The sequence below is a fragment of the Neodiprion lecontei genome, chromosome 7 (assembly GCF_021901455.1).
Source record: "Neodiprion lecontei isolate iyNeoLeco1 chromosome 7, iyNeoLeco1.1, whole genome shotgun sequence".
NCBI classification, from domain to species: domain Eukaryota; kingdom Metazoa; phylum Arthropoda; class Insecta; order Hymenoptera; family Diprionidae; genus Neodiprion; species Neodiprion lecontei.
This window is the reverse complement of record NC_060266.1, coordinates 18613583-18638415: the sequence shown is the minus strand read 5'-3', so window position 1 is coordinate 18638415 and position 24833 is coordinate 18613583. Positions and strand designations below refer to the sequence as shown.

Below are 24833 nucleotides of genomic sequence, written 5' to 3'. Positions count from 1 at the left end.
AAAACATATTCAACATATTTGACTGTAATCGAAGCAAAGTAATAGCTGTACAATTAATTATCAAACGTCAAATTATAATAAAGTTGTACAGCTGAGTAGTTGAACTTCACAAATTGAAGAAAGTATTTACAAAAGATTACTCATATATATATATATATATATATATATATATATATAATGTTCCTTACATACTAAACTAAATACAAACCTTATTAATTACATATTTTAAATCAATATCATTTACTACTTATCATTAAAATTAGCAAGGTAACTAGACTGATAAGGTTTGCACGTGTGTTAAAGTCATTACACAGAAATAAGTGATCAATTATACATTTAATAAAATCAACTAAAACTGATAAAAAGTCTGTATACAGTGAATTATGGAATTAGAAATACGGCAATCACATCATTGAACTACGAATGGTTTACCGGAGAAAGATCCCCTTTTTACGATTTGTTAAAAAATCATTTTAAATGAATAGTCATAATGACCAGTCAATTGAATATACAAAACTACCGCACAGATTGATATAAAGTACTAAACATGCTAGCCGTTTCGAAATTTTCAATAGAAGAATTTTACAATTATTAATTTTCTAAAAGTATTTTTCTTTTTCTATTAGCATGAAATTGATAAAAATATAATTTTTCAAAGTTTCTAGCTTAATTACTTTTGAGTGAAAATTATAACAGAATGCGTTTGATACGCCAACCATACTGAAGATGATATTAATACTAAAAAAACAACAAACAAACAACAATACATAAATTTAATAATTTGGTATTATAGAATTAATTGGTTACTCCGTTGAATATTACTTTTTTCCTGCTCGTAGTTTTTATAAAAACATAGCGGGTATTTTCATTGTCCGTTATTAGATCAACATACTTACAAGGTAATAAGCGATCGCTCATTAGTAAATGATATTATACATATGTATAAGTAGTAACTCTAGATTTAATCAATTCGTTCGTTATGTATTAATACTATTTAAAGCTCAGTTAGAATTTAATTCGTAATTTAAAAAAAATATAACAATTTCTTCCCGGAACCTTCACAAAAAAAAGAAAACAAAAAAATAATACTAAAAAGAAAACGTCATTATGACGATGGCTAACGATGATTCTTTACAATTTGAAAGTGTGCACCAAGATTATATCAAGAACTTTTGCCTTCGCACTACTTGTCGTCTCTTGTACTCATCATTATTATGCTTCTCTTTTAAAGAGACATTTCGTAGCATAATATACTTAGTTTGTTGATGTCGCCGAGATTGATGAAAATATATCTTACTTCGTCACCAACTTGAAGAAATCCAATTCAAAAAAATATTGCGCTCAAAAGAGAGTAACGAAAACAGAGTTGAAATAAATTCCGGAAGAGACTAGAATTTTGACCTGTAGATGAGGTAAATTATCTAAATTTCTGCTATTATGCCATTTGCGTAGATATGTTGGATGACTTTAAACAGTGGAATATAATTTAAGTGCACTGTTCAATCATTATTGTTACTAATATAATTATGATTATTATTTCAATAAAGATAGGAATGTCTGGTTTGATTTTATACCCTCATGAATAATTAACTAATGTACTGACAAGTATGAGAAAACAAAAAATATCCACATCATATGTCCGTAAACGATATTTAAGATAGTAAACATGTTAACGTTAAATTGGCGATGAATGAATATCACGGAAGCAGTGAAGGAACTCTGTCCACATAATTCGCAGGAAATTGTCCCCTTCTTCCATTACATTCACCATATAACCAGTCATCTGATAATTTTGAAAGGACCGTAATTTTTGCACCCTCCTGTAAAATCACAATATTTCAATTAATATTGTTTATAATAGTATTATTCAGTCGAGCATTATGGTGAATATACATAGCACAAACGATCTTAAGCTATTTTTCTTATAATTGAAACTGTCGTGAAAAATCAAGTAGGTAGAGTATTTAAAAAATTAAGACTGTTAGAAGCTTATAAGTACTATGTAGCAGCACATTTGCGGCATTTTCAGAAGGAGGTAGTTTTTCTTTTTAACTTATTCACAATTTTTTTTTTCTTACTTAGTATTTAACCTTTCTAAAAAATTATCATAACAATTTGTTCAGCATTTTTTCAGATTCTCCAAACATAAAATATAATCGATCATTACGATTGAAATACGTTCGAGCATATTCCGGTGTTAAAAATTGCATGCATAACCAAGTTGTCATATGAATGTAAGCCTATTTTATCAATTCTACGACACGAATTCATCTCAGAATACTACAGTGTCAACTAAATGAGTATTTTTCTTAGCAGTTGAACCAATATTAGATAAAATGTTGATGACACATTTCAATTGACAGATTTCTAGTGAAAAATGCCGGACTTTTCTCATTTTTCCAGGTTTGTAACAACTTTCCAAGATTTGAAAAAAATTTCATCATAGACTCTTATAAGGCCACATCAAGTTAAATTTCTATGTATTTACAATCTCACATAGAAAGATGCTTCAGAGATTCGAATCAAATGCTAGAAGCCCAGGCTTGAAATTTAGATTCAATTATAATCGTTTTAATACTAACTTAATGGCATTCCATGCTTCATTCAATGTTTTCTTTTTTCATCAAAGTCGAAACTCTGCTAGCTCACATTTGTTATCACAAACGGAGAATACTCATTACCCTTAAACGATAAGAAATAAATCCCTGTACCAGACTGTACACTCTTTTCACGTCAGATATCTTCACAAACTGAATGTAAATAAAACTCAATTTGGTGCAACCAAAATGGTCTTGGAAGAATGTAACACCGGCAGCATTATTTAATGTGTTTTTAACAGAAAATTGTAGTAGTCGATAAACAACAAGAAATGGTAATAAGCATACAAGAGATATAAAATAAATAACGCAATATACCTCAAATGTTAAATCATCTTGAGTCTCCCCGGTAAAAGCATACAAAGCATTGACTGTGTTTGTCGATAGACCAGGTAGTGGTACTTTAACGTCAATGAAATTCAGTGGACACATTCCTTGACGATTTCCAACCCTTCCCTCAATCCATTCATTGTTTATCGCTCTGACCAACTCAACAATATCTCCTTCTTTTAAGGCTAGATCGCTAGGCTGAGAAGCTTGAAAATCATAAAGCGCTACACCGTACGCTTTTTGACATTGTTCCTGCAAGACAAATAATCGAACAACGTTAATTCAGAGAGGTGTTCGGAAATGCAATAAAAAAGGCAAATTTGGTTAAAGGCAAGTAAATTTACAGCAAAACTTATTTTGGAATAGAAGAAATTCCTTCGTCGAGGATGTTTGATATGATAGCTTGATGTGGACTTATGCAACTGGATAAAAATTAACTCACCTGAAATGCATAATTCGATTCGGTCAGATACTCTACTGGTGGTGCAGGCGGAGGTATAGATGGCATTGGTGGCGAGGGTTCGTCTTCTAATGCGTCATTCCAAGCAGCATTGATGTCCAGCGTAACAGGCTCATTGTAAGGTACAGCGCTGCGTTTCATTGGCACAGGTTTAGCCGTGAACTGGGTGACAGTGGGGGCTAAGTTTGTTGGTGCGAATTTTGGAGCTGGAGGCTTCGCCGGTTTGGCTCTGATAATCGTTGGCATTAAGGCACTGCAGTTTGAATTAACTGAACTAAGAGGCGTTTGGGATTCGTTGGAAGTGTCGTTATTGAATGCAAAAAAGTCCGAGTTTCCGACTGTCTTTGACTTGCAGCTATTTGCCGGAGCCATGTTCTGCCACAATGGAGAGAATGGATCCTGGCTTGAAGAAAGCTTCCACGGATCGTTTCGGGGAATTTTTTGACTAGATAAACCACCGAAAAAGTCAAAGTCGTCTTCAAAACCACTTTCAGTTTGCGAGGTATTACCGCTGTTGGTGAAAACGGATGGATTTGAGTTTCCATCACTTCCAAAACTGTCAACGCTGACTCCATCGCTATTTGAACGCGTCGTCAATGTGGGAGATCCTGGCGGACTTAAATCTATCAGTGAAACTGTTCCACTTGGCGTTGATGAGTTAGAACATGAACTTGCCCCATGGTTAGAATAAGACACGGGCAGTGGCTGTTTGGAAGGTTTTCGACCAAATATATTTGTAATCAACTCTGCGGGTCTTGCCTGCAACATTTGAAATAAATACAATTTTGATGAAAACCATTTTTACTGCCGGATTGACTTGATATAAAGTGATCTTAAACAATGAAATACATGCGTAATTACATGGTTCGATCTAAATTTTATTGTGATTTTAGTTATCTACAAATATTGCAAAAAGATATGGGATTGGGAACTCCAAAGTCTTGACAAAGTTTTAAAACATTTTAATGAAATTCAACGAGATTTAAAGCATTTTTAAATATTTTATTTTCGCATTGTAGATACCTTAAATTACAACACTGTGCAAGGTTTCTCGAAGTGTGATAATATGACAAGGGTTGCAAAGATTTCGTCAAATTTTGTAGTGTCAAGGAAGAGTTAGAGGATTCAGTACAAAAAAATCTGGAATATCATAGAAATATTGCGAACTTTCAGGTGAATTCAGCAAAAGCAAAAATGGACTACAAAGACATGCTTGACATCTTTTTGGACTTTTAAATGTAAATCAACCTGAACTGAAAAACTGTAATGTTTAATTTTCCAGCGATTGACCTTGTCAACTCTAATGTCAGTACTTCTTCTTTGAAAACTAAACGAACGATCTTTGCCAAGATGTAAACTTCGATGTAACCAATATTAAATAGTGATCTATGAAAAAAATTATTCTTTCACCAAAATAAATTCTCAAGTGATCAACTAGCTGGAATTTTAAATTTTCTCATTCGATATTTTTTAAAATATCATCAACCAATAATTCACTCGTATTCATGGAATGCTAAAATATGTCGGTGAGGCGGTTTGACGAATAGAATTGTTGAATAATTTAAAAAAACATATAATAAAAATTCTGTCCAAGTTTTTGGAAGTGGGAGGTTATTTCTCATCATCGAGAGAATTTTTGTAAATTTTTTAAGAATTTACAAAACGGTGAAAATATTCAGCCTAATAAAATTCATTATTCAGAAAGGTTTGGTCCAAAAAATCCGAAAAAAATTCAGAAAAATGTTTTAGAGCTAGAACAACAGCATAAATAAAAATGGATCGAATCGAAGACAGTGAGGTCTGGAGGTGTGTTGTATTGAGGTGGACAACCCCATCTACAGAGGAATATCAAGTTACCCAGGAATCATATCGCGCATGAATAAAGTTGTAAATAATAGCTTCATACAAAATTTGAGCATATTGTAGAAATTGTAATCTGGATTTTCAGCTTTCCGAATAATTTACTATCTTTTGCCGACGCGTATCAGACAAATATTGCTAATAAAATATCTCAGATTGTGCCCTACAGGTATGAAGGGGAATCTGTACGTGAACAATTAGATTTGCAGTTTCCACAAACTTATCGCTTAGCAGGTGTAAAAAATATTTATAACAGAACATCTCACCGGTTTCTTTGGTTTATCGCCTTTCTCATGATGATATTGTGTACGATGTGTAAATTTTGGAGGTGGCGGACGCGGTGGTGGTTTCTTTTTTTGTGGCGGATGAGTTGTCGACAATCCATTACTAAATTGGTTACTGTAAAGTGGGAATAAATTTTAGTATAAAAACCTAATCGCAATAAAGGAAAATAAAAATTGACTCATCATGTAAATCACAGTTCGTTAATAGCTATTTCCATTACTTTTTTCATTTAACAATGCTGATACAAAATTTGTGAGATACCAATTTGTAAATTTAAGGAAGCTGGTTAACCCAAAATCAATACACTTTGTCAATTGAATTACAAGATAGTCACATATTAAGTATTTACCAAATTATTACATTCGGAAGCTATTAAGCTACGAAAGCTATGTTTATTTCTTTAAAGGTATAAAAAAGTTTAATAAAAAACCAATACGAAGTAAGTATTTTGTTTATAATGATTTACTAAATCCCGGAAACTCCTAAAGATACGAAGTAGCGATTTTTTTTAAACATGCATTCGTTACGGTAACGTTACTAACTTTTGAGAGAGAAAGTGTATGGATACAGAAAACTGTGATCCCAAGTTTGAACGATTGATATAATTCAACTTACTTGCTGCCCCACGTCGAAGCAAAATTATTGGCTGGTGGCCTGGGTGCAGCTCTGGTCGGTATCCTCATGTCTGTGAATGAAGGTAGGTAAATAAGACAAGTTATGTATCCAAAAACAATAAAAAACGCGGCTAGCCATGCGTTTACACTTTACAGCCAGATTGTAAGCTTGGAGAATGAAGGGTTAGGGGTGATTCATTAATTGATCATAACAACAGGCTCGCGATAATAAACAACGGCAGCAGAAGATTTGAGCACGCCCACTTGTGAACGTCAAAGGCCCGTTATCAACGGCCTTGGTGTACGGTTGCACGGAGTGACACAAGTGTAAACCTGAATACATAAACGCCGAGAGAGTATAGTTTTACACGCATTGTAACGTATGCGTGTATATGTGATTTAAAAAGCATAGCGCATTCATTCTTGCCACCACGTTAACCTTATTTTTCATTATCACACTATCAAATTTCGCTAGATGCAACGCGATATTCCATTCGATTTAAAATCCGATGCTCTCGTCTATTACCTCGATTTATACACCGGAATTCAAACCCGAATCGAACACGCCGAGTATTCAAACATTCACAAGATTCTCACCTGTTCTCACGTTCGCGGCCATCTTTTATTCGTTGACGGTTGTATTAGATATGAATGTAGCAGTGACTGTATGGTAAAGTAGGTGACTGCATGCATAGGTGTGGTGTCCAAATATGCTTGCAGTGTAAGCGATCGTCGTTGTGACGTTACAAGGAAGCGGACGAATTTGCCGTTCCGTGTACACCCGATTAGCTAGAGTTATATATATATATATACAGCTGCTGCCTCACTTCCTCACCGCTAACGACGCAATTTCATTTCAAAACACTGCGAACTTTCGAACGATCTTTTACGCAACTCTATAACAGATTATTATTATAATCAAGATTTTCAGCAGTGCTCGTTTCGATGTAGCGTTAATTATTATTGATACACTTTAAGAATGAGGTATACTTTGATTATTAATATTATTGAGCGAAAGTTGATAGCAGAATAAACGATGATAGCTGTAATAAGTGGACGAGTTAGATCTATTCGAGACACAAGAATAACTGCGTTTACATGTCACGTTTTGTACTTGTTATGACGCGACTCAAGTGGCTACGGAGATTACGTGAGCTTTTATCATTTATTTTGGTTCTTTTTCTAATCTTTATCTCTACGAGTGTTATATAGCGGGTAATAGAGAGTAGATGGCGCTACATTTTGTTTCGTAATTATAATTAAAGAACTCGTCAAAAGTTTCATCATATTTTGAGCCAATCATGTTCAAGTATTTAAATACGATTTAAAATCGTTCGATTTAAAACCGCAACGGAATTTCGCGCGCTTTCCGCCAATTGGCCATATATCGCTATGCACGATCGTATCACCTGATTAGTTTTAGGATTTTCAAACGAATGACCCAAGAACACTACGGATTTTCAGAGTTGAATTTATAGTCGCGTAGTACGACGGCATTCCAAGCGTGCACTGAAGGTATGTCAATATCGCAAGAGTATCTTGTACAATAATATCTTAAGTTAATTATTCTACCAAATTAAAAATCGAATTGGAAGATATTTTTGAATAGCTAGCCAGGCGCCTGCAGAATGATATTTACGTGTCGTACTCCAAGTTGGGCTATTTACTTACCCAACATTGAATTAATACCGTGTATTTCTTTCTGTCACGGATCTTGCTCAAGATGGAATTACAAGCGATGGCAGCATCTGCGAATCTGTCCTTTCTAGCACCTTCCATAGTCATCGCAACACCGGCAGACCTCAAGTTGATTCTGTACAATTAGCCACTAGTTATAGTAAGTCAAATTTACCTGTGAGCAATTACTTGACAAAGTTATGAAACAATGCAGATGAAATTTGTAGTTTTAAAGGAGCCTTTTAAGATTTACAAACCTTCGGTTTTTTAGAGACGTGTTTTTTTCTCTTCTAGCTTTTTGGTTGGTTGTACTTGGCATAAGAGATACCAGGTGTCATGAGATCACAGGTTCAGAGATCTCATTTAAATGGCATTATTATGTAACTGTAGTTCATGAATACTCAGAGTTATACTTTTTGTCATTTTCAAATTTATTGTATTGTTCATAATTGCAATGTTGATAATATAATAAATCATTCACCACTATGCGTTTTGCTATAAAACTCATTTTCAGTACGGGATTTCTAAAGTTTATGTATATATCAAAAATCAAAACGCACGTGGAACTGAGAAAAAAATTAGTATTATGTGCAATAAATGCTTATAAAAACCGAACACAGGTATTTATATATTCTAGAATAGATGATAGTTCACATCCGGTAATGGTACAATTTTTAGAGTTACACGCCTGATCAAATTGAACAGAACTTTGTGTAATACGACATTCAGAAATAATATTCAATTATCAGAAAATCACTCATAAAAATTTGTTTGCACTACGATAATTAAAGTTTTTACGATATTTATGGTAGAAATCTTTCACCGAATAGTCATTTTGAAAAAAATATTTCAAACTAATTTCTAATAAATAAACAATATTTTGATTTACATAGAATTTTAGTTTTTCAAGTTGAAGTCGACCTAGAAAAATTTTCACTGGGAGAAGTAAGCTACCCCTGTTCAGTATCTGTATTCTTAAAACGTAAACCTTAAAATTATGATGTAAAGTATGAGATACAAGCAAAAGAGGCGAACAGCTTAAAAAACTTACTGTGCCATGTTGACAAGATACTCCATTTTCTCGCTAATGATATTATTTAATATAAAAGTATAAGTATAATATATATATATATATTATAGACATATTTTAGGTATAATAACATCGGCATACTACAGAACAAGATAAAATCTGAACTCTGATGCAAAATATTCTGGTTACATCCACGATTATTGGATGTTTAAAAATGGTTTGGAGTCCTGCAAAAAATGAATCAACATGTAATTCATTAAATGAATTATTAAGAAAATAACTTCTCAGTTACTTGCGCAAAGAGTTCAGATTTTTGAAAAAAGCTATTATCAAAGCGTATAACATAAAAAAACTTCATTCAATATTTCTTAAAAATTGAATATAATATCAAATTTTCATTTAGCGTTATATTCCAAGGTCCTAATTTTTTGAAAATGTAATAAAATAACATTTTACAAGTTTCACATTTAACAAAAAGGTGCATCTAACGATTGCGGCTCCGATGTATCGAAGATATGAAGTTGGTTAACACTCCTGACGGTCCGGTCGAAGTATTTCTCCTGAAAGCGCTCGGAATCTTGACTTATTACTGCATGACGTATTTGCGAACAGTTCCAAATTTAATATGCTCTCATTTCAGACTCGGCGCCTCTCATCTCATTCGGTAATATCAGGTGTATGTGTTGTTTGAATTATTTTCGTCTTTGAAGTTTTCTATTTCCATGAAGCAAGTCAAAAAGAAAATGACATTTCATCTGTCACGTGCGGAGCGGTCTCGCACGCGACGACTTCAACCCTCTAAGTTCTCGCAGAGATTTATTTTTATTTCCTATGTGGGTTAGGAGGTGAACGTCCTCTACAGGGCGTTCCCTGGGAATAGGGTTGGAGGATTTCAATTTATCGTACCAATGTTTATGATGGAAAAGCCAAATGAAAAATGTTTAATAAGTCAAGTGAACCAAAAGCAGAGAATTCTTGAAACAAGGGAGCTTACAATATGTTTTAAATCTAGTTGGTTCCACACATTCAATTACTCACTTTTCGGTGGTTACAGTCCAAATGGCTCACACTCTCACACGATTATACTCTATAGCAACACTCACATACGCTTATCACTACACTTCTCTATGGAGTTCGTGGCTTAACGTTTTGCACTTATTACTAGCTTCGGAGACTGACGCCGCGACGCGAGATGCTTCGGAATACCGCTTGTAGAATCAGAGGGGTTCCCGCTCTAATCATCGGTGATTCCAAGTCTGATACTCTTCACGCAGCAGCTCTGAAGGAGCCCGGGTTCCGTAGATGTCATTCTTAGCTGTCTCTAACGGGGACTGACTTCGCTCGCTCGTCCGACACCCCTTGGAACATCGGGCGGCGAGCGAGGCTTTTCACTGAATTTACAATTCGAGGTTTTCGCTAAATATACAATTCTGGAACAAAGGCTCGCCTCGCGACAGTCATCCTCAAAGCGCGTGATTTCGCGCTCGCCTCATCCCGGTGTTGATTACACCCGGGATCTGGCGGGCGCAAAGACGCTGACGTTGCTGGCCGTCCAACTACGCCGTTGCGCTCGGTTACTCCACGAACTGGTTATAATAAAATATTTTATATAAACTAACTAATATATTTATGCTATGCTTCCTTGTTTCTAAGATAATAATAATTGACATAATCTGTGATATATTCTGGGTAAATATGCGGCGCTCGTGACACATCTAGTGATCCAGTTTTTTGCAAACAGCTGATCACGAGTGCCAAATTGGTTTTCTTGCTCTGGCTCTTCACACTCTTCGACGAGCGCCTTCGATGATGGACTGCGGCAGAGAATTATTTGATTAATCACATGCTTGGTAGTTTCTACTAAAGAAAGGTCTATCGCTGCTTACTTACAAAGTCTGGGAATAAGGAACGTTGCCTCATTCTTTCTGAAGTTGAAGTCGATCCAGTTTCGGCTTGGGATAGTTGATTATAGAGCCAATCTTATCAACTGCGATGGTTGTTGTAACGACGCCACAATAAACGAAATTTTTTTCATCGTAATAGTTGTGGTTCATCAGTAGCCAATCGAGTGTACTGGGATACAACTTACAAAAAAACTGCTGATTTAAAGGAATACAGATATTTAAAAAGCTTACATAGCTGATTTAAATATGCATATGTTTTTTTTGCCTTGGAATATACGTTATCATATTGCTACAAGTAAAATATATAACAGAAATTGTCATTGAAAAAAAATTTCAACTCACCACAAAGTTTTCATGGAATATTCAAATTAAAATATTAAAATCGTAAAATCTCTATAATGGCAATTTCTGCTGTACGAAGCCTGTGTTCATATCTTTTTTTAATTAATCAGGTGAATATTAATAAGCTCAGATTGAACATTATACTTTGTTAGCACGCGTTGTTTCGCCAAAGTATTTTAAAATAGTTCAGTTAGCATTGTAACGAGGCGAAACACTTCGAGCTAGCCAAATTGTAATTACTAAACCTAGTTAAAATAATCTTAAAAGAAAATCTTAGAAGTTTTCATTATGAATTATAGTATTGGTAGCAATTGGATTTCAGTTAGATCATAGACATAAGATACTAAAAACTAGGATTAACGTACGTTGAAAATCTTGGATTTCTATCCAGAATTTTTATTCCTTGTGCAACTGTGGTCACAAACCACGTTATTGCGGAGAGGAAGATGACTTCGAGCTTATATTATATCGTTTGAGGAGTTTATTAATTAATCCATTTATCGTGATTCGAATCTTGCGATAGATAAGAAGGGTTGAACCTGAGAAATACAGTAGAGATATAATCTCTTTGAATATATCGTAAATACCTGAATGATAAGACACGAAATGATTTTGAATGACCTTAATGAATGTAACTGAAAAAATGAAGAGGTTTCTAATTAAAAATTGTTGCAATTAATCATTCGAGTATCAGACGCAGAGTTTGAGTCGCCTAAAAAACAGTATGTTTGGAAATTCGAAGTTACCACTACATTTCTCAGGAACCTCATAAGAATACATGTTTGTTACAATGTTACAATATTACAATGTATGTACGAAAATATTTATATATTTTAATCGTATCTAACGATTAAATGCACCACAATACAGGTATATATAAACTATTTACGACACAGATCAATCTTGTTTACTTCGATATCGTATATTGGGATTGCGTTCAATGCAGTTAGCAACCTCAGCTCTGAATAGTTCAGAATTCATGCTCAAATTTATCTGTTGTGATAAGGCCTCATACAAACAATCATTTTCAGGTTCGCTATTTGCAGTATTCGACGATGTACCGCTTCTATGAAGTCGAAACTGATTATCTTTCAGATCAAGTTCAACTATTTTACCTTTGATTTTTGTTGTTTTCTTCGCAGAAGAGAATTTATGTCTTATACCACCTTTTCCTTTAACGATAAGATTAAATTCTTTAATACCTTGCCTTTCTAATATTTTACATACCGCTTGATGACATACATCAATACAAGCAAAGTTCATTGGAGCATTTTTTTTTTTTTTTAGCAGTCAATTTGAGAAGGTTCTTATGATACTCATTCTCTATGTAGCTTCTAAATATAATTTGGCTACTAGGCTTACGGATAGAAGTACTTTTATGATCCTTTTGGAAACATTGCTTTAGCTGTTCAAGGTGTTTATTATATATTCTTCCTTTGACAGTTTGGTATTGGTTTTTCATAACATTTTCGCAATACCGAACCAATCGGACAACACCTTCGTTAAGGATAGGTCTTACAATTTCTTCTTCAATTACTTGTCCTGCTTTATCACGAAGCAACGAATTCCACTCAGCAATTACTTCGTTTTTAAAACGCTCACTGTTTTCTACTTTCTGTTCTTCTTCAAGTGTCTCCAGATTAGAATTTACCTGAGATTCATTATCGTCTAATAGATCTTCTAGTTCTTTGTCTATAGTAATCAAAAAATTATTCGTTAATTTTCTTACGTTGTCAGCTTTTACGAGATATTTTACTGCAGGAATTAGTGCCAGAATTTTGGTGATAGTTTGAATGAGAAAATTTTGTAAACATTTTTCCGCGCGTAAAAGCTGTTTAATTGCATTGCTTATTTTTTGAGTTACAGCATAAACTATATTACACGCAACGGGAAGAATTATTTCCATAATACTTCGTTTAGTGAAGAATCTCTCAGTCAGATCATTAATTAGTTTCCTGGCTTCAACTCTTCCCAGTTTTCTATACACTGCTTCTAATTTTGCCGTAATACAATGATTTCCTACCTCTTTTTCGATATCTGATAGAATTTTAGATCTTATACCATTACACAAAACTTGTAGTTTTTTTTTCACCAACATATCAATGCCTGCTTTGGCTAATTCAGATGCCATTGCAATTAAAGTTTTGGATGTAATACGTTTTCCTACCCCTCTCGCCACACCCACCCTACCAACAGCTGTCATCAATTCATAACTGGAACTTGCAGATGCTTTCCCACCAAGTTCTAAACTAGGTCCAGTTATTTTATGACCAAAAACGGAAACTTTAGTGCCTCGTGGAAAATATGGTCCTACACCACATGTGATAGTTGTGAATATCAAACTCTGAATCTTATGTTGTTTATAATCTTTCCAATTAACGTATCCTGATTTAGCAGCACTAATTCCATACCAGATATCACTTATACCTTCAGTAAAAAATGCACTACTAAAGTTCTTCATAACTCCCATTGAAAAGTTTTCTATCGCAGTACCCAAACCTATTTGACACACCCCTCCAACTATCACCGTTGCTGCATTAAAAATCATTTTTCTTGTACATTTCTTTTCTTCTAATAGTAAAATTTCATCTAAACCATTCAAATTGAATATACGGACTTCCTCTATTTTCACAAGTTTATTTAGAGCCACATGTTCGGTAAGAGGTTTTAGATGACTGTCAGGAGCATAAAAAGATTTTAAAGTACCAACTGATTCTTGTAAAGTTTTTATAACATGACTAAGCGTTTCTTGTTTAACAAGTTGTAATCGACTGTTTAAAATCTGCCGCATTGTTTCCTCAATATTTTTGAATTTCGTAAGTGCTTTCCTTTGGTTAGAATCATTAATAGAATACTTGGATTCATGTTGAGAAAGCCAACCATGTGTAACTAGATGGTTGCAAAGTGCTTTAATATTCTTTATTGGTGGAATAATTTTGTTTTGAAAAAGTATAGCTTTCAATTCGTTTACGGTCAACATTTTATTATAAATGCCTTTCAAACTTTTTTCAAAATCAACTGTTTTCTTGTTGACCCTACCAAAACTAATAATTCTCTGATCTGTTAATTCAAAGACTAATTTATTGTGCGGACGACTTGGTAAGTGCAGGCACATAGGGACGTCTTGGTTTGTGTCAAATTGAGTTTTAATTGTTTGAAGAGCGATTCTGTAGTTGAAACACCGTGGTAATAATGATCTAACAGCATTTTGATAAAGCGGATAAGACGGAAGTTGGATTTGGTCAATTTCATAGTACGGAATTATTAGTCGGTAGACATTGCTTGTGGATTTGTCTTTTGCAAGAACCCTTTGCTCGACAAGCTCTGCTAATATTTGATCAGCATCATTTTCAGGAATATTTACCGAAATAAAATCTTCTGGAGTTACAGAATCATAATAAGGAAGATTTGTAGAGGCAATTTTCCAGAAGTTCACACATGCTTTTTTATTGCACCATATAACCTCCTTTTTTTTTAAAGCTCGATATTTCGCATCATTATTAGCTATCGCTGCTTTGAAATCACTTTTTTCAAGTATAATACAGTCGTTCGGTTCCATGTTGAAATTGTTTTGTGCCAGATCTTGTTGCCCGTGAAGGGCGATTTCATTTTCATCGTTACATTCCAAGGTTTGACGTTTTAACTCTTTTTCTTCAATTTTAATACGAAGCAAATGCAACAATGAAGGGTCGACTCGTTCCATCTTTTTAACATTTATAATAATGCACTTAATTTCCTCACACAAAATATTTCCCTCGACTGATAATTTCCAAAAAGACTCCTTACTCGGTAATTTGATGTCGTTTTTCAATTTGGAAAGCAGTTTCTCATCAATTTCTTTACCTTTGGATACAGAAACAAATTTTTTGAGCTCATCAATTAATATTCCACAGTCGAAACTAACTCTATTTAGTGCTTCTTCGGAAATTTCAGTTTTGATACTTGGCATTTTCAAAATATTATGTGCAAGCAGATCTTCGTATATAAATTCTGCTAACTCTTCATCAAAATCGTCATTAATAAACGACTCTGCAGTCACAGGCTGACCCAAAATATCATCGATGGATTGTGCAAAAATAGAGTATAAGTGACTTAGACTCTTTTGTTGCTCCGCGTAGGTGTCGATTTGAACGATGCTGTTGTAATTATACTGTTTCATATTTGTGATAAAACTGGCTGCGTACATGGAGAAATTACTGTGCTCATTGAAAAGACGTAAAGCGTTTCGTAAGTGTGATTTCATCTGTTGTAAATTTTGTTTATCTGCAGAGTTATTCTCCCAGTCAATTGTTTTAATCATTGCAAACGCTTTATAATAATGAGCAGCTTCAGAAAAGTGTGGTTCTTGATCAATTACTTTTTCGAACAGTTTAATAGCCTCCGTATACGGTTTATTTTTAATAAAATATTTTCCCAGTTTTATCATATGAACTGGCTGCTTGTCAACCCACAGTAACCAGTCTTTGCAATTCCGAGATCTCAACTGCTTCAATTGATTAGTGAAATTCTTCAAAGATTTTTCAAAACTTGCTTTACTATATTCATCAGTCAAATTTTTAATGCATTTATTGTTTCCATCTAGCCAAAAGGCCCACCGATCTAAGCAGCTTTGCAATAGGATTTTTGTAATTTCAGTACCTACATTGTTCTTGTCGAGATTACTCTTCAAGGACTCATACTGGGTCTGGAATTCATTCAGGCATCGTTCCTCTATTGTAATTTGAGTCTCATAGTAGGCTTTGATTTCGGATATACGGTACAATTCTCCCGCATCACGCTGTTTTTTGAGATCTAATATTTTCGAATTACCACGTTTTAGTCCTGAGACCATAATGATTAATTGACCAGAACCTTCGTCTCCATTTCTTGACGTGCGGCCAAATGCTTGCTGTTCCACTCTGCTATTGTTTGGTAAATAAGTTAAGCAAACATGTAATCCTCCGGCTTTCCTCAATTCGGGTGTGATTTTTATGTCGGTACCACGACCAGAAAGATTTGTTGCAATAATAATCTGTCTTTGCTCCAGAGGTTTGCCTTTAGCTATATCAAACTCTTCATAGTCTCTGGTATAAGTGTGAACGTTAGTTGCGCCCCTTTTTATAAATTCTTTATGTAACGTGTTTGCATCATCTATTGTTTCACAGATAATTAAGACTGATCGTTCTTTTTCTGCGGTGAGTTTCGTTGCCTCTAAAAATATTTCTTCAATCCATTTTTCCTTCGTAGTACAAAGACGGGGTATATCTTCGTAAAATTTATTTTGTCTGGCTGTAGGAATTGTAACAAAATCGACTTCATGTATCTCCTGTAGTAACTCTCTTTCTCTTTGCGATCCCAAGGTGCCTGTTAACCCATATAAATGCCGATAACATTTCAAGTATGACACGTTAGAAATGAAGATAGCCTTCAGGCTTTGCGTAGACAACTTACACCCATGCTTAAGTTGCAAAAATTGATGCAATGCTTCGTCCCATTGAGAATTTGCTTGGTCTGTTCCGGTGTCTCTGTCAAGAATCGTAATATTTGGATTAAGGTCTGAACTAGTTCCAGTTCTATCTACATCTATTATGTAATCGTGACATTCTCGCATACCAACTGCTATTACAGCGTTATTAATCCAACTTTCCAAGTGCTCTTCAATAAAAGGTTTAAGATAATTGGGGACGTGTATGAACCTGTCTCTTGTAATACATTCTTTTAAAAGATAACGAAGACGACTTTTGTAAGCATTAAATGCAGTGGGAAGTAGAATTTCAAATTTATCATCATGTATTAACATTTTACCACTGTCGTCTAATATCTTTGCTTCTATCAGACATTCCCATATCATTTTCACTTGCTGCTCATCAAGCTCAGAACTAAGTTTTCTTATATCTTCTTTTGTTATCATACCATATAAATCTTTTAGCACTGCTTCCTTAATTAACTTGGCGTCAAGCGCCAAGGAGAGGTCTTCTTGACTTTTAGCTGGCCTGCTGACCCACTGCCAAATATAAATGTAGATCGATTGTAGCTTATCCAATCCTGCTAGATCGTGGGACAAGTATAGCATATTGTTGCCTTTATCAAGTAGCATACTATCCACTTCATCCACAATTACATTTTCAAAGTTACGATCCCCCAAAATGTTTTGTCCGTAAAATCGATCCTGCAAGTAGTCACGCTGAAAACTAGATAAATCACCGAATACTACTTGGCTGCTTGAATATGCTTCTCTTCGCTTTTCAATATTTTCATTACAGTTATGTGATACACTGACATCAAAGAACTCGTAGATGTCTTTGTTAATTTCAGCATCACGTTTTGCTAATACCGATGAGCTAGTTATGACGTCTACTTTTTGGCCACGACGCGCTAATATAATCGACACTGCTACTACGATCAGTGACTTTCCTTCTCCAGTCGATACCTGTGCTAAAGTATTACTTTGACATGAAAGCAATGCCAGTATGGCTAGTTTTTGTGCATCTCGAAGTTTGAATCCTCTTTTTGATTCTATTGCACCATCTATTTTAACGAGCAATTGTAAGTTATCTTCATAACCAGCCATCCTTTTTTCATGTACTCTCGACTTCTCTGCGAGAACGTCTTTCATTATATCACTCGTAGAATTTGGATTGACATTTGTTGCAGGCATTTGTTTGTCAATATTGCTTATATAATTTTCAATTTCAGGTAATTTATCATGTATGCTTTGTGAAGTATTGGCATTATCAATAATTAGTTTAATCAATTGTTTCACATCGCGTTCTTTACCATCTCCGACAAACTCACGGTCCATTATCTCTCTCCATTTACCAATCTCACTGGAAGATAAGGCGTCCAACGTTTCCTCGTTGAGATTCCATTTACCACTGTGAAAGTTCGATAAAATATTAGTCAACGAATCAGAACTCAAGTCTTTATTTTCTATAATCTGTAAAAATTTTTCCGTCATGTTCGTTCCAAAAGTATTATCCATAGACAAAAGATAATAAGAAGCTTCCGATAATATTTCAGTTTGCTGCCAATTTGTTAACAGAGATAACTTGTATGTCCAATATTTCTCCTTGAGAGCATAAGGCCACTCTGATAATTCCAGCTCCTCCAGGCCGACAATATCATCTGAAATATCAATAAGTAGATGCAGAGTATCTTCGATACACTTATTGGAAATTGGACAGATTGGCGTTTGCTGATTTAGTTTCGATCTGAATAATGAGAGGACTTCCTTATTTTGTATCTGCGACAAATACTCTCTCCATTTGGACTTATGTGGCGATGGTCGTTGTAAAAAATTCTCTATCTCCAGCAATACCAACTCATCTATCCAGTTTTTTTGAGGATATGCTGCGATTATCCAAGAAAAAGTGTTTTGTTCGTTTCTATCTTCAATAACAGAGTTAAGAATTGAGTTCACTAGGCAGCATAATTCTTGAAAAGACACGTGTCTTCCATCATTGGCAAAACGTTTTGACATTGTGCGTAAAATACCCTGATAACCAGAGTACTGAGATGTTATCTTTTCTAATCGTTCTTTTATCTGTGACTGTTCCTCTGGAACTGAAAAGTATTCCGAAATTGCGATAACTTCTTGCTCTTCGCTAACAGCGTCATGTTTTAGAAAGTTGCTACTGGATGCGTAAATTTGTTTTTTCAAATATTCTGCAAATTCTTCCTTTCTATCGAACGACGCAATCTGTGCAAAGACCTGTATAAACGTATTGCTTTGATTTATATACTCTGTTTCTAGTTCATGGTCTTGTCTTACCAAGTCATAATGCAAATCTGCACAGCTTTTTGACAGTAATCTTCTTGCAGGAATATAATTATTAGATTCTCGAAAAATAACTGCATCATTAGCATATTTACTCAAATTCAGTTCTGGTCCAAGTTCATTAATAAAACGATTGTACAGAGCATTTAAAAAGTCGTGTTTCTGAATTTCTATTTCCAGTTCATTTTTGACAAAAGGTTGTTTTATACTTTCAATCCATAGAGCAAAGACATGTTCGTGTCTTTTCAATTCATTATGAAAACATTCAAAAAATACATCTAAACCATGTTGTTGTGTTTTTGACGACTCTTCACAATCGTAATAATATTTCTCAATGCCTGAATAAATTTGATTCGATCTTCCAACTTCTAAATTTAATGATCCCTTAGATGTTATAACTTTTGTGTCCGGGCTTTGCAATCTTTCCGTTTCTTCGGTGTTTGTGTAGTAATCGTTGCCGAAAAATCTCAGATCGGATAACAAACTTTGTATATCCAAAAATTTATCATAATCGTCTTTTTTATTCAACAACTTGAACTTTGCAAACAAATACGCGTATAGACTTTCGGTTTTGTTACGTGCATTTTCCAAGTCCAAGTAATTCTTATTAAACTTCAATTGAATAAACTTGGAACCACGTAGTAAGATGTGGATATTCTGACGTGACGAAGGTTTGTGATTGTCAAATAAATGCAGTTTGTTATCTTGATCTTCAACATATAATCGGATGTTTACATTAAAAACATGAGCTAATAACTCTCTGTAGCTTTCTGATAATGGACCCTTTTTACGAATGTGATCCCTCCATTTTTTCAATACCTTTTGATCTTCGCAGCATTTCTTCCAATTATACATTTGCCCAAGCTGTTTAATGAAACGATTGTGAAGTGCATTTAAAAAAGGGTGTTTGCTCATCTCTGTTCTTAGTTCATCTCTCAAAAATGGATTATTTTTAGCATCGATCCATAAAGAATATATGTCACTGTGCCGTTTCAGTTCACTTTCAAATAAATCAAAGAATATATTTAAACTGTGTTCCTGTTTTGCTAAGAACTCTACATATTGATTACAGTATTTGCCGAGATCTGGATCTATTTGCTCTAATTTTCCAGCTTCGATAACAAATGCTCTAACAGACGGCCACCAGGCTTCATAATTTACAGTATGTAATTTTCTTTCACAAAATTGAAAAACTTTTGTTCGCTTTTTCTTCCCGTCCTGGTAAATATATTGACTCAGAGAACCTAAATATTGATGATCACTATCGTCTTCATTCTCTCTGCCAACAACCAGGTATATTGCTGCTCTTTCTGGTGTTACTTTCGGCTGATAAGTAATATCATCATGCATTGGTAATTGTCTTGCGATTTCTTGAAGTATAGCAAATCGATACTTTGAGTTGAGAAGGTTCTCTATATCTAGTAGTGCATTATGTTCTTTTCTACGTTGAGATTCCTGGTTGTCAAAAAATTTACATTTAATGATTTCAAGTGCGGAAATTAATTCGTCAAGCTGAAGTTTGTTTGCTTCCATATATTTCAATTTATGCCAATTCTCTGATAATGAGTGATTTTTCCATTGATCAATTACACTTTGAACGTCTAACTCATCACTATGTTCAAAATCAATGCCAGATGTACTTTGTAGAGGCGTAATGTTTTTGCAACGGAAATTGATATTCTGATCACTGGACTTGATATGGCGTTGCACTCTTACCTCTGTTGTTACTTCCTCTTGCAGCTCGATATTTTGCGCCATTGCTTGGAAAGCAATCTGATTAATGTTGTTTAAGCTGGTTTCCTGCAGGTTTGACAAAATATTAGCTGTTACAGAGCTGAAGTGATGAGAGTAGTCTGTTGAAATTTTACTTTGTGAAATGGTTTTCTTTCTTGTAGGGTTTGCTTGATGCTGATGTTCACAATTTTGTCTGACATTGTTCCGCATTTTATATTCCATTGATCTTCTGAGATGAATGTTAGAAGCACGGATCGTAGCATACTTTCCCATATAAGGGCACCATACAGCATCATCAGGACTAAGAGTGTGATATTCAATATTAAGTTTAATATTTTGATCTCTACCATAAAATTTAGTCTCGGGCCATAATTGGTAATCAGTATAGCCCATATCCCAGCCATTTCTTCCGTATTTTCCATGGTAGCCGCCATTTCCATTTCTCCCGTCTTCTCCTTGTCTAGCAGTAAAAACAATATGCGGATTATTTGTCATTAATTCACCGCCATATCCTCCTTGACCTCCTAATCCGTATTCTCCACCATTACCACCTGGCTGTCCTGGTGATCCTGTGTAGAGCAAATAAGCTTGACAATTCGTTAATAAATCACGAGCACAATAGGAAAAAGTTATTTCATTTCCCTCTTCTGTTACTTCACGTATAAAGTAATTCCGTCTAGATGGTACATAATCATTTCCTACAAATTTTGTACGATCCTTGATAGCGAAAATAGTTTTCCGCAGTAAATTGTCCCATGTCTCGTCGGTGGTCCAGAATTTGACAACTGAGGGAAATGTACGGTCAAAATCTGCTCTGGATATACCCTGTCCATCTTTACCGTCTTTTCCATGTCCACCGTTTTGGCCTCCACTACCTTTTCCACCATGGGAAATAATAACTAAGTTCTTCGGATTCTCTATTTCGTCTGCTTGTAATAATACATTACCACCACTTTCTCCAGCAAAACCATCTGCCCCTTGTTTACCATGACCGTCACCTGCGGTCCCAGCATTGTCGCTATAAATGTGATTGTTATCTTGTCCGGAAACGTCCCAAGTAACATTACCATCAATTTTTATTGATTTTACAAAAATGATCAAATTTTTTCCATGCCAAATCTTGTTTTTCAGATCTGCATCAATATACAGAACGTCAGCTCCGACAATGCGTACTTCTTCTATATTATTCCTTAAAAGCTCTCTTTCTAATGGAGTTAAAATTTTACTGACAACAATACGTTTACCCATGACCTCGATCACTAATCGACCATCTAGTTTCTGTCTTTGTATTTCTATTGGCTTTATGTAAGCACTAATCACTTCCTTTAATTTTTTAGTCAGGATAAAATCTTTTTTCGTCTCTAAGCATCCTGCTATTTCTTGCAAGTTTGCAAACTTTTTGCAATTTGGATATGCCTCGAGATTTGTAAGTCCATGAAGAAATTCTTTGAACGGTAGACAATCACTGATAAAATCATGCAGTTTGAGCTCCTCAGTAATTGACTGAATACTTTTGAAAGTGCACAAAAAATCAATAAAAGCTGTTATGAAATCAAGTTCATTTCTAATGGAAGTGTTACCCAAAATTATTTGTCTTAACAAATTTGCTTTGAACTTCTTTACAAATATCTTCTCGTTATCGTTACCAATGATTTTGTAATTTTGGATCAAAAGTTTATAATACATGAGCTGGTTTAGAGGTGCAGGTATGCAAATTAAATCATGAACAGTATCAAGTGAATTAAGGATGTCTGAAATAATGTCAATACTGCTATTATTTATAATTGTATCAGAGATAAAATTTTCCACCTCTCGAAGCCATAATCGCAAACAGTATTTAACGTATTTTCGATCGATGTACGAGTGGTCAATAGTACTCAGTGGTATTCTGTTATCTGGCATCTCCCGCTGTTCCGAATCTTTCTTGTAAAGTCGTTTATAAAAACGTGTAAAAATATTGTAGCAAGATTGTCGTATAAAATGTAGGCAGTACAAAAGGATCGAAGCGATGCCAAATTTGTACGTTTTTGATGCTCTAATAACATCATTGTCTTGAATTAGACTCGACTCATTTCTATATTTTTCAATACTTTCTCTGATAATGTCTTTAACTTCTGATAGATTACGTTGATGTGTCTCAATTTCTGTTGCAATAACATCTTTGATGTGCTGCTGTTCGTCCATTGGAGCATCTTCTTGTTTTGAAATACCATCAAAGTCACACATTTTAGTTAGTCTTCGCGTAGGCAGGAGCACACCCTGTTTTTGTACAAATAATTTTGATTAATTAAGAAATACCTCATTTATACACTTATGTCCAGATGCCAGATTAACGAGGAGCGGTTATTGTATTTCTATGTCATACCGAGAATGAATTAGGTCATTTGGACCTTATACAAGTCAAGGAAATATAGATCACGTACCTGTGATGGCTGGCTGAATATACTTGAACCGTGCACATGAATTTAGCTTATAAACAAATTTGTTCATTTTCGCGCACTGCACGGATCTCCACGGGCGTGGTTCGTGGATAGTGATAAATATATTTGAGGGGAATACCAGAAATTTGTGCACCGTGTGCGCTGCGACAGCGAAAAACTGCTCATGAAAATGTGCCAGTAAACGCCATGTCGTCTGGTGGTTGTCTGTCAAATTCCCTCCGTTCCTAGACAAAAGTTATCTTTTTCCGAGCCAAGCGACAATTGCCTTTCGAAATTATCTTTCGGTACTGATAACAAAATTTTATCTCTTTTGCGGTGCCGAGTTCGTGGGCTGCTATGCCTCTGTCCGACGGAGTTTTTGGCGCTGCCAGCTAGTTTCGGAACGCACCATTATAGGCAATGTTTAGTCGTATACTCAACGAATCTATGTATTGCCTTTTTCTTGCCTGTAGGATGGTTGAGCCATAGACCTATAAAGATGGATTGAGTGCTCTTATGAGCCGCTTGAAGCAAACATTTAAAGAACAGAAATATACCGGGAGTACTCCTTTCTCTCTCTGACGATATTTGCGGCGGGGATCGAGGCGGTAGAGGAGAATGAGGCGAAATTATGCGCCTATATCTATAGCTGTTCCACTTCCACTGCTCCGTTGTCTCCCACCATGACGCCGATTGAAAAGAGAGAGCCGTACTTCCGGTATATCTCTGTCCTTTATATGTAATTGCAGTGTCTCTTAAGACGTGTTGACACGGTGCTAGAAGTCAGACCGATTTCTCGGACCGAGAAAAAGTTACCAGAACTCGTATCGTGTATACAGCAAACTCGGACGTAATTTCTGGATCGAAAACGCGGATGAAAAAATGAATCACGTCCCATTATTCCATACTAGTTGCTGCATTCACTCCTGTTCTAATTCAGGCAGTCAATGGCAGATGATTGCAGAGTTTGCATCATGCATGTGTGAATTTCAAAGGTAAATATCAAATATAAAATGAAAATATATTTGAATGAATACAAATTGAATAGATCTTCGTTACTTTTGTATACATAATTTCTCTTCCTCTTCGACAGCATCAACTATTAAAGCAACAGCGAGCACTTTTTTCAATTTTTTTTTTCTTATCTGTCATTTCATATGATACAGTATCTGGATCCACATGAAAATTCCAAAATAAATAGAATTATTAGAAATGCATTAATTAATATATAGGAATGGGAAATTACAATATTAAACAGAAAACATTCAAGTTACCTTTTCGAGCACAATAGAGGTTATGATTCAATCGTTTTATCTATTTAGGATTCTGCACTATTGGTAGCATGTAAATAATTACCATTCAACTTCACGTTTTCGACAGAGCGCCGTCTGGATTCCTCCGAGCGCAAAATGATGGTGAAATTTAAATTACTAAACCTGTATCCGAGAACTCGGACCGATTTCTAGCACCGTGTCAACACGTCTTTATAGGAGCGCTCAGTCTATCTTTATAAGTCTATGGGTTGAGCTAGTATTTCTTTGTCCATGCTTGACGCCATGGAGACTGTCGACCACGGTCTTACATACAGGTCTGGAAACTCCGTATGTAAGACCGTGGCTAGGAGTGACTCACATATTGAATCAATTTGTAGTTTACGGTTTCGGCACTGCATCGCTATCGCTACTATCTAGTAGGGCCGGTTAGGCTGTAACGCGCTTGCGCCAGCAGAGAGAAATTTTTTCTATCTCTGTCGCTCACAGGTGACACGGGTGACCCTACTAGGTTACAGCGACACTTGCGGCCAATCTAAGAATTATTGAAAGC

At 35.1% G+C, this 24833-nt stretch overlaps 2 protein-coding genes and 1 long non-coding RNA gene across 6 annotated transcripts; 1 reads left to right on the top strand and 2 right to left on the bottom strand.

Annotated features, from left to right (window-relative positions):
* Positions 1-317: 317 nt before the first annotated feature.
* On the bottom strand, positions 318-7115 carry LOC107219817 (SH3 domain-containing protein 19). Of its 3 annotated transcripts, none has more exons than XM_046744578.1 (6): positions 6982-7115; positions 6148-6217; positions 5514-5646; positions 3370-4146; positions 2916-3179; positions 318-1820 (listed from the first exon to the last, which is right to left on the bottom strand). In XM_046744578.1, exons 2-6 carry the CDS (start codon positions 6213-6215, stop codon positions 1698-1700), a joined length of 1365 nt encoding a protein of 454 aa, XP_046600534.1. In that variant the 5' UTR covers positions 6216-6217; positions 6982-7115; the 3' UTR covers positions 318-1697. The 3 variants fall into 3 exon arrangements, with proteins under 3 accessions (XP_046600534.1, XP_015513647.1, XP_046600535.1); XM_015658161.2 differs by lacking the exon at positions 6982-7115 and adding an exon at positions 6744-6881; XM_046744579.1 differs by lacking the exon at positions 6982-7115 and adding an exon at positions 6673-6723.
* A 320-nt stretch (positions 7116-7435) lies between these two features.
* Positions 7436-8691, top strand: LOC124295262. The gene is made up of 3 exons (XR_006905157.1): positions 7436-7661; positions 7870-7983; positions 8118-8691. It is a non-coding gene; the product is annotated as an uncharacterized LOC124295262 (long non-coding RNA).
* Positions 8692-12337: 3646 nt separating this feature from the next.
* LOC124295261 lies at positions 12338-23246 on the bottom strand. 2 transcript variants are annotated; one of them, XM_046744577.1, is made up of 3 exons: positions 23013-23246; positions 16692-22848; positions 16378-16603 (listed from the first exon to the last, which is right to left on the bottom strand). In XM_046744577.1, the coding sequence occupies exons 2-3, from the start codon at positions 22813-22815 to the stop codon at positions 16506-16508; spliced, it is 6222 nt and encodes a 2073-aa protein (XP_046600533.1). In that variant the 5' UTR covers positions 22816-22848; positions 23013-23246; the 3' UTR covers positions 16378-16505. The 2 variants fall into 2 exon arrangements, with proteins under 2 accessions (XP_046600532.1, XP_046600533.1); XM_046744576.1 differs by having other exon boundaries at positions 12338-22848; positions 23013-23237.
* Between the last annotated feature and the right edge of the window lie 1587 nt (positions 23247-24833).